Source organism: Nicotiana tabacum, chromosome 7 (assembly GCF_000715075.1).
Source record: "Nicotiana tabacum cultivar K326 chromosome 7, ASM71507v2, whole genome shotgun sequence".
Taxonomy (NCBI): Eukaryota; Viridiplantae; Streptophyta; class Magnoliopsida; order Solanales; family Solanaceae; genus Nicotiana; species Nicotiana tabacum.
Window position 1 is genome coordinate 106,192,518 of NC_134086.1, and position 10,063 is coordinate 106,202,580.

The window sequence follows — 10,063 nt, forward strand, 5'->3', positions numbered from 1 at the left end:
TATATTGTTACAACTTTAGTCATATATGAAAAACTTGTCATTTTTTCTCCAGGATTTAGTTTCACCTTTTTAATTTGGCTGCCAATTTTGACTTGGTCCTTTTAAAGTGCCTTGTTTCATCTTGATATCTGCCCTCTCTGCTCTAGTTTTAAATACTGCAATTTACTACTGCTGTCAATTTGCCTTTAATCATAATAATCTCGGAGGTTTAGAGTTATTGAGTGTTCTAATAGGAGATTGTTGTTTCTTCACCGAAACTCCCCTTTGGCAAAGCGTATTGGTTCAGCTATCTCCCTTTTCTACCACTTTGTAGGTATTTAGTTAGCATAGCAAATTCCAGGGTTCTCCAGCTATGGCATTTCTGGATGTAGAAACTAGCCTAGTGAAATCCTTAATCCCAAATTTTAACTCACTATCTAACATTAAATGGAAAATCCATCGGAAGGAAACTGAACCTTGGAAATTTAGTGATATGTACCACCGAATTTGTAGGAGACGAATGCAAAGAGAAATTGAGACCTAGGAAGAAGATAAAAAGCGATTTGTAGAAGAAGGGTACAAAGGTGAAATTTTTTATTTGGCGCCTTGTGCCACTGACATTAGTTGTGCGAGACATTTGTTTTTGTCTCACAAATTTGTGTCTGTGAGGCACATAATAAAACTTTTTGTTACACATCGTCTTATAATATATTATATTATAGTGTATTGTATTGTATGTCTTATGAAAACGTTTGGAAAAATTATATTATTTGCTCTTGTCAAGTAGTTTTTTTTTGTTTGGTTTGATTATATTATAACTAATAAGTTTATTAGAATACCTTCAATCGTTTTAAAGGTTAAATTTATGAAGAATTACACATTAGAATGATTTAAGAAAATCTTTTTTTTTTAAAACTAATTTATCACCAATTATGTATTGTAAATATATTAAGCAATTAAATTAGAAAGTAAATTCATAATTGAAAAGAAAATAAGAAACAATTCCCCACACTAAATTGGTTGTTTGGTAAACTAGGGCTTTCCGGGGTAACAATATAAGTAATAACCGTGCGAGTAGTGGAAGTACAAGAGAAAAACAAATTTGGTTGCGAGTAGTAGAAGCATAGAAGGAGAAAGAGAGGTTAGCAAAATGAGTTGTGACTATGTATTGAGGGAGTGGGCTGGCGAGAGATTGATGTCCCTAGGGTTCGGATTTGCGGAGGTTCCTCATCTGATTAGTCTCTCTAAGAGAGCTGCCCTGCTGATCTTACACTTGAGTTTGTGAAACTGGGAACGTCGTTCCCATTCTCTTACTGTAGCTGTAATATATCCACCCTAAGGCAGTTGGCGGAAGAAATGTTTGCTAGGGTTAGAGTTGTCTGGATTTTGAGCGAAGAGTGGCGGCCGCAAAGTTAAAGGAACGTAATTATGATGAAATCGAAGACGAAGAGGAACGGCTGCAGAATTTCTTCAGAGATATTGATTTAGAAGAGGTTGACCCTGATTTTCTTAAGGCACTCAAAATATCTGATTAATTAATTAAGGGAGTCTCTATGTTTGCTTATAGCTACTTGTTTTCATGTTTATGACACAAATAGTATCTGTCTGTTGCTTTTCTTTTAACTTGTTCTAAGTTTTTATCTTCTCTGTCATTATTCTTAATCTCTTCTCACTTCTTCATATTCCGTTGCTTCTTGAAGTATTATTTTTACAAGTTATCCTTGTCTCTTCATTGTGGTCTGCTATCTGTGATAAAGTTATAGATAATTAGAGGTATGCAAAACAATTAAAAAAAAGAAAAGGATAAGAGGTACTCCAATTAATTACATAATAATCGTGTTTTTGGCTGCCAGTTTTGACGTGGTCCTTTTAAAGTGCCTTGTTTCATATTGATCTATGCCCTATCTACCAATCGAAGTTTTTGTAAACTTCATTACATAATATATCGCCGTCTTTTATATTTCAAGATATAAAGTGATACCAAATTATTGGTATCGAGAACAATCCGAGAAGAGAAGAAGAGGGGAGGAGATCAAGGGAGAATAGGAATTCAAGGGAATAGGGGGACAGAGAAAAGAGTTCGAGAGAGAAATAGTTCATTCATTTATCATTTTGCATACCATAAAGTGTAATACAAGAGAATATATATAGGTCCCAGTATATTGAGCTAAATAGCTATTGCTAATGCTAATCTACTATTGTTAGCTAACTAATACTCTTACTAGATATTTTGCCAGCTCATGCATCCATGTAACTTGACTAATTCCCCATCCTTGCTTTACTAACTATTTTACTTGTCATAAAGACATAGTATTATTGAGAGCAAGATGGAGTGGAAGTTGAAGGAGCCTCGGGCAATATTTTTCTATGCCGATAATGAAGTGTAGTCGATAGGGTTCTCTTTCGTTTCAGTAAAAAGAGTAGCTACTTGCCATTACTTGCATAACTTGAGGGGTTAGCAGGCCTAGGAATTCTCGGTTGGGATACTGCCTAGCTTGCACCATATATATATAGAAGTAAATTTTAACGTCCAGTCAAAAAACTGTTTTTGGAATTGTCATCTGAATGCATTCCTCAGCAAGTAGCGAAGCAATGTTTGGGATCGTGGTGCTTATGGAATAGAATATTCAAATTTTATAAAATAATACCTGCAACTGTTTTCAACGAATGAATTTTAGATTATGACAGGTGTTAATGATGTCTCATCTAGCATATAGCAACATGGTTCAAAAGTTCTATAACGTGTTACTTCACCTTAACTGCAAGCCCGCTACCAAAAAATTCAACCAAGCATACAGAAGCAAGATTTTGTGTTATAGTTGGTCTTTCCGTTCCGACAGATATAAAATATGGAGAACGCGGCAGTACCATTTTTAAGCATTCGCAGCAGAATTATAACACAGATATTTCTTGCATTTATTCTAGTCTTAGTCAGGAAATTTAGTCAACAATGCAGCAGAAATTTCTTAAACAGATAACTTGAAACTAGCACAAGAGACAGGAAGCATAAAGTTCCAATCAAATCTCCAAGCCAGTAGAACCAATCAGTTTGGTAAGGCCAAAGGTAATGGCCATAGCCATCCAGCCACCAATTAAAACTCTGGCACATGATTTCAGCATAGGACTTCTGCCCAAAAAAGCACCAATCCCTCCAAATGCTAACAATGCCAAGCTCACTGCAGCCACAATCACACCTAGCCTCACCTTATGATCTGCTATAAATGCAGCAGCAAGAATTGGCACAATGGCACCCAGTGAAAATGCAATAGCTGAGGCTACGGCTGCCTGAAATGGATTTGGCAGCTGCTCCTTGTTGCCTTCGTCTTGTTGTCGTTGATGTTTTTGGTTCTGTCCTCCTGTTGTTTTGTCTCTCTTCATTTGAGCTCGCTCTATGTCTAGTTGAGAGTACACAGAAACAAACTCCCCTATGGCCATGCTACAAGCACCAGCAAACAACCCAGCAAAGCCGGTTAGGATCATTGTGTTGACATTCTTTTGGACAGCTCCAACACCCATCATCAAAGATGCAGTTGAAACCAAGCCGTCATTGGCTCCTAACACAGCTGCTCGAAGCCACTGACCCCTTTGGGAATAGTCAAAGTCCTCTTCAGGGACTTGGTTTTGTTTGTCATGTTCTTTAGGGATGGTAATTTGCACATGGTTTTGAGCAGCCATGAAGAAATTTTCTAAAGAATTGGAGGACTTCTTGTTTTTGAAGACTCAACCTTCCCTCTGATGGTTATATATAGGAGAGGATGACTAAATATTAATCAGTCTAAGCAGAAAGTGGTGCCATAAAAAAATAGTAGTGTCGTGAGCATTGAGCACAAGGCAAGGTGGCAGGTTTTGTTGTTATTTTTGTTTGCTGATTGCATGCTTGGGAAAACCTTTCATTTGTTTATTAACACATCTCCAACTTTGCAAAATGAATCTGCAGTTTCATACTGGTTCCGCATTTTCCAGTTAAAACCTTATTTCTTGTGACAATTCCCAGAATAATTGGTAACAAATACTTTTTATCTTGTAGTATTTCAACTTGATGGTTCTCTTTTAAGAGTCGAATCCTGAGATTGAGAGCTAGACACCATTCAAAGTACTGTTTTAATTTCCATTGCTGATTATGAAATGACTTCGTGATTTCTGAAAAGAGGAACTTGTGGACATGGAATGCCGTATAGGAAAGCACTTTGCATGAATAGAGACACAATTTTTTAATTTGGTGGAGTATATAAAATAGAGTGGAGTGTGCTCTCCACACTAAGGCTGAGAAGGCAAAGATTATAGTATTCCAGGGAGTGTGCCATTCACATAAAGGCCACAAGCTCTTCATTTTTTAAATCCAGAGATCTAATAAAGTTACCTCCTTTAGACCAAATATATCCACTACAAGATAACACCTAACCAACTAAGAGATACCCTACATTCAGTCTATCAATTTTCTTTTTTTCTTTTTTATGTTTTACCCTTTTTCTTTTTTCTTGGTAGCAGATTACACAAATTACATGTTCTTGTAAGAGCATCATATGCCATCTTTCTTTTATGTAATGATACGGAGCATAATACATATAGCTTTGCTTGCTTTCTAAATTCTTGCATTTGTATATTGAAAAATTAGTAAAATTTTCCAAAATGAATGTAAAGTTGATTTCATGAGTTACTCCACAAAACCAATAAGCATGATAATGCAAAAGCTCAAAGGTAATAGCCATGGCTGGCCAGTCTCCTGTCTGCAGCCCTGCAGAAGACTTGAGTGTAATTGCAAAAACCATGCCTACTGCAGAAAATACCATGTCTGCAATAGTCGCACCATATTTTAATTTCTTCGTTAAAGTTGCATCATTCATTCTTCCATTTTCTGTAGTTTCAATCCCTTAATTGTAAATAGTTGCTTCTTCGGACAATATCGCTAAAATGAGTGCAGTCCTGCAAAGTGGGAGCAAAAGAGAAATATATAAAGCAAATGTTAATTCTAGCTCCCTAGGCATATATTTCATGCTAATTTGGTATCACTGGCAGGTTTACCAGTTTATTTCCTTGTACTATCACGGTCACATTACTAACGTTATATTTTGAACTAAGAACTAGAACTTTCTTGCAAATGTCTTATATAAAATTCACAATGCTTTCAAAGCTGATAGATGTTGTATGGATTACTGGTACTGTTCTTTTTTCTTCCTCTCCTTTTTTTTGGTGGACGCTTAAGTGACGTAATTTTGGAAGCTTGAAGCATTCAGATGTCTTTTTGATCTTTGGAGAAAGGCGCTTGTGAGGATACAGAAGTATAGGGAAGCCCTTGCTTGAACTGATATACAGGAAACATACTTAGTAGTAAATAAACTTTGGTTGCAGTTTGCTTGAATAGAGATATGGGAAATATCAACGAAAGGATTGCTGGTTGTTGTTTTGCATCTCCTTTTGTACAGCAAACCCCATTATCTGACAGTAGTTTCAGATCCATTTCCCTGACAGTCGTCAGTCCAGTGATCATCCATATGCTTTATTAGACGTTATGTTTGCCAATTTTACTTTTTTTTTTTACTTTAATTTGTTGATCTGTGTCATTGCTTAGTCACAGTTGCTTGTGGTTCCATTGAGGAACTAGTTTGTGGTTCTTCAGATGAAATTCTTCTCTAGCATGTAATGTAACCTTGAACTGCAACTCTGCTACAAAAAAAATTCAATAAGATTTTATGATGCCAAGCATATTAAAGGAGCAAGGTTTTCTGTTATGGCTAGTCTTTCAGGTCCTACATATGGCTGAGTATACAAAATTCAGAAAACGCGTCAATTTCATTCTTCAGCATAAATACCAGAACCATAAGACAAAGATTTCTTGCATTTATTCAAGTCTTATCCAGGAGATTTAGTCTAACAGTACAGAAATTTCTTAAACAGATGACTCTAAACTAGGAAAAGAGACAGGAACATAAAGTTTCAATCACATCTCCATTCCAGCAGAGCCGATCAGTTTGGTAAGCCCAAAAGTAATGGCCATAGCCATCCAACCACCAATTAAAACTCTGGCACAAGACCTCACTGCAGGAGTTCTGCCAAGAACAGCACCAACCCCTCCAAATACAAACAATGCCAAGCTCACTGCAGCCACCACCACAGCCATTCTGACCTTATGATTAGATATAAATCCAGCAGCAAGTATTGGTATTATGCCACCCAATGAAAATGCAACAGCTGAAGCTATGGCTGCCAGAAATGGATTTGGGAGTCCTTCCTTCTTGTCTTCTTCTCCTTGTTCTTCATGATTCTGTCCTCTTATTGTGTTCTCTCTCTTAATTTGAGCTAACTCTATGTCTAGTTGAGAGTACACAGAAACAAACTCTCCTATGGCCATGCTACAAGCACCAGCAAACAATGCTGCAAAGCCGACTAGGATCATGGCGTTAACGTCTTTTTGGACAGCTCCAACTCCCATCATCAAAGATGCAGTTGTAACCAATCCATCATTGGCTCCTAATATACCAGCTCTAAGCCATTGTGCCCTTTGGGAGTAGTCAAAATCTTCTTCAGGTACTTCGTTTTGGTTCGGGTTATCATGTTCTTTAATGACAGTAAGTTGGACATCGTTTTGAGCAGCCATTAAGAAATCTTTAAGGAATTGTTTGAGAAAGGATGACTTCTTGTTTATGAAGATTCAATATTCCCTCTGATGGTTATATATAGAGCAGGATGTCTAATAAATAATCACCCTGAGCAGAAAGTGGTGCCATATATAAAATAATAGTAGTGTGTTGAGCACAAGGCCTGGTGGCATGCAGTCATGGATTTTATCTCTTTTTGCTGATTGCACGCTTACTAAAACCTTTCATTTGTTTATTAACAACTTCTAACTTTGCAAAATGGATCTGCAGTTTCATATTTGCCATTGATTCACCATCTTTCTGGTCAAACCTCATTTCCAGAAATAATTCCTAGAATGTAGCCTGTGAACATGGAATACTGCATAGAGAAAGCACTTGCATGCATGAATAGAGATATAGGACATACTTTTTTTGGTATATTAAAATTGGGCAGAGTGTGCTGTCCACAGTAAGGCTGAGAAGGCAAAGATTATAATATTCCAGAGAGTGTGCCATTCACATAAAGGCCACAAGCTCTTCATTTTTTAAATCTATAGTTTTAATAAAGTTACTTCGTTTAGACCAAATATATCCACTATAAGATAACACCTACCTCATATAACAGATTGAAAGATGTCACAAGGATTAACCAAGTACCTTTTTTTTTTTTTGCGCGTGTGTGTGTTTACTTTAGGTGACCTAATTTTTAGGAGCTAGAAGCCTTAAGATAGTTTTTTTGACCTTTGCAAAATAAAGGTAGCAAATGAGGATGCATTGCTGTATAGGAAAGCACTTGCTTGAACATAGATATGGAAATATTTGTTTGCATTATTTAATTTTGGGTGCAGTGTGCTTTCTGTAATAGAGGTTAAAGCAAAATATTTGAGTATACCAAGAAGTGTGCCATTCCTACAAAGGCCACAAGCTCTTCAATGTTTTCTTTTGTCTTTTCTGATCCAGAATGAAGTGGAAGTTACTGTCTTTAGACATAAATAAAAGTTTAAATCCACTAACGAATCCCATCTTCATAATGTGTCAGCACTAATTCTTTGACAATCAAACAGATATTTGTCCTAGAAGAGGCAATAATAGACTTTGAACACCTTTGCATAAACCACTAGCAAAGAGTGTTGAAATTTTGAACACTCTTATTAAATTTTCTGGTTTCATCACTGTGTCCTAGGTCTCATGGATTGTTAGACTATCTCTCAAGATTGAGATCCGTGGAGGTCCTTTGGAAATGTAAAAATAGAGGAGTTCGAAATTTTATACGCTTGAAGGTCGTGTAGAACTCGTTGCATACAAGAGTAGTTTTTAGCATTGTGCTTTAAGTCCTTAAATAACCATAATATGATTTTTCATCACAGGTACAAACAACAATTAGTATTTATAGTCTACTTTGGATTATGGGGCATAAGAAGGCTGCAGACTTCAAGCTGCGATATTAGGAATTAGGACTGTAGTGCTTTTGAACAAATGTACTTATGATTGAGCTCTATCCATCGACGACATAAAAATATGCATACAATTGGGTACTTATAAGGTAACTACAAGTAAATATAAAGTATTAATTGGTAATGTGTTAAAAATGATAATTGATCTGCTATTACTGGTTACATGCACTGATATTATACAAAATCTTTTTGTTACTTCTTTTGTTTGAAGTTAGCTCCAAAAGATTTTGATTTTGGTTTGATTTGATGAATTAATTATTGGTTTATTTCACGGTTTCAACATAGTGATATATAGAGTGAGTTTGCTTCACTCAAGGGCATAAGAGTATCACGAGGTGACAACAATACAGATCACCAAACAAATACCCGTTACTTTTGTATATTATCTACTGTTGACCTACTCTAGATTGTAAAATGTTTAAGTTATCATATACAGTATATGTTGTATAACTTTAGTTTGATATGGACTTGAATTTGTGATGTTGGTTTGTTTAGATACTTATAATGGAATTTGATTTACGTTGTATTTATTGAATCCTAGAATTAAAATTTTCAATAGAAAAAAAAAATATTCTGGCAGTTATAACCTGCCAATATTTAACTTTTTTTAAAGATTGAGATAGAAATTGTGGGTGTCACGACCCCGGTTCGCCCTTCGTGAACCAACGTGACGGCACCTAGTCTCTACGATTAGGTAAGCCTAATTTGTGGAAGAAAAACTAAATTTGCGGAAGTAAACAATTTAAACAGAAATAAAGCAGTAACAGTGTTTAAATGTGCCGCTCGGCATACACTATGTTTAACTCTCAATACCAAACAAAAATCCAAGACCTAGAAACTAATGAATCACAAGCAAAGATCAATACTACATAGCTCTAACTCCGGAATGGCTAATAAAAACAGGAAGGTACTGAAGGGCTAAATACTAAAACAGGAATAGAAAGGGACTTCTCGGTCTGCGGACGCGGCAGAAGTACCTCGAAGTCTCTAGAGCGGTCACCTCCCTCAAGGATAGTAGACCTGATCAGCGGTACCTGGATCTGTACATGAAAAACATGTGCAGAAGAGGCATGAGTACACCACAACGGTACTTAGTAAGTGCCAAGCCTAACCTCGGTTGGGTAGTGACGAGGAAGGTCAGGGCCCTACTGAGATTAAATAAATATAGAGAATATGAGACATGACAATATAAGATAAGCAGTACAGTTGAAAATCTACAGTAAAAATCTACACAGGATAATGAGGAGTACAATAACGGAAACAGAAATAATGGCAAACACAAGGAAGTACCACTCATAACAAGGATGATAACCGGAGGATCACTCAGTATCCCGAGGATCTCTTAGTACCCTCAATATATGCCAGAGATCTCTTGGTATCCCGAGGATCTCTCGGTATCCTCAATGTATGCTAGGGATCTCTTAGTATCCTCAATAAATGCTAGGGATCTCTTGGTATCCTCAATACACGTGCCAGGGATCTCTTGGTATCCCACACCTCAGACCAGATCATAAATACGTACAGGGGATATCCCAGGATGCCTTCCCGTAATCCCAAATTAAAAACACATAGAAGCAACACAAGAATACACAATTAAATGCAAAATTTCGTACCAAACAACAGTTAATTCTAGCCTAACATGCTTCGCGTAATGCAATTAAGGCAGTTTAAGCAGATAGACAATTAAATCAACTAAACATGCTTTTCTAAATTATAACAGGCTAAATACGCAAGTAGAATAAAGCAAGAAAAAGGAACTCAATTTAAATACTTAAAGTAAAATCGGATTTTCAACAATTAGCTCAAGTACGCACTCGTCACCTTACATACAAGGAATTTCAATTACCAAATATATATATCCTAATGGGAATGTCCCCCACACAAGGTTAGACAAGCTACTTACCTCGAACCGGCTTAAAATCAACCCAACACCACGTCTTTGCCACGAGTACTTGACTCCAAATGGCCCAAATCTATTCAATTCAATTTCATAATGTAAATAACACTTCAAGTAACTGATTCTACAATTAAATTCTAAGCTAATACGCGAAATTA

The 10,063-nt window shown here is 36.4% G+C and overlaps 2 protein-coding genes across 2 annotated transcripts; both read right to left on the reverse strand.

Annotated features, from left to right (window-relative positions):
• Positions 1 to 2,831: 2,831 nt before the first annotated feature.
• Positions 2,832 to 3,773, reverse strand: LOC107775148 (vacuolar iron transporter homolog 4-like). The gene has a single exon (XM_016594836.2). The coding sequence runs from the start codon at positions 3,652 to 3,654 to the stop codon at positions 2,998 to 3,000; it is 657 nt and encodes a 218-aa protein (XP_016450322.1). The 5' UTR covers positions 3,655 to 3,773; the 3' UTR covers positions 2,832 to 2,997.
• A 2,021-nt stretch (positions 3,774 to 5,794) lies between these two features.
• Positions 5,795 to 6,709, reverse strand: LOC107775147 (vacuolar iron transporter homolog 4-like). Its single transcript, XM_016594835.2, has one exon. The coding sequence runs from the start codon at positions 6,572 to 6,574 to the stop codon at positions 5,918 to 5,920; it is 657 nt and encodes a 218-aa protein (XP_016450321.1). The 5' UTR covers positions 6,575 to 6,709; the 3' UTR covers positions 5,795 to 5,917.
• Positions 6,710 to 10,063: the final 3,354 nt, after the last annotated feature.

Excerpts from the sequence above, each read along its gene's own strand:
- LOC107775147 (XM_016594835.2), bottom strand. The coding sequence starts at position 6,574 with ATGGCTGCTCAAAACGATGTCCAACTTACTGTCATTAAAGAACATGAT.
- LOC107775148 (XM_016594836.2), bottom strand. The coding sequence starts at position 3,654 with ATGGCTGCTCAAAACCATGTGCAAATTACCATCCCTAAAGAACATGAC.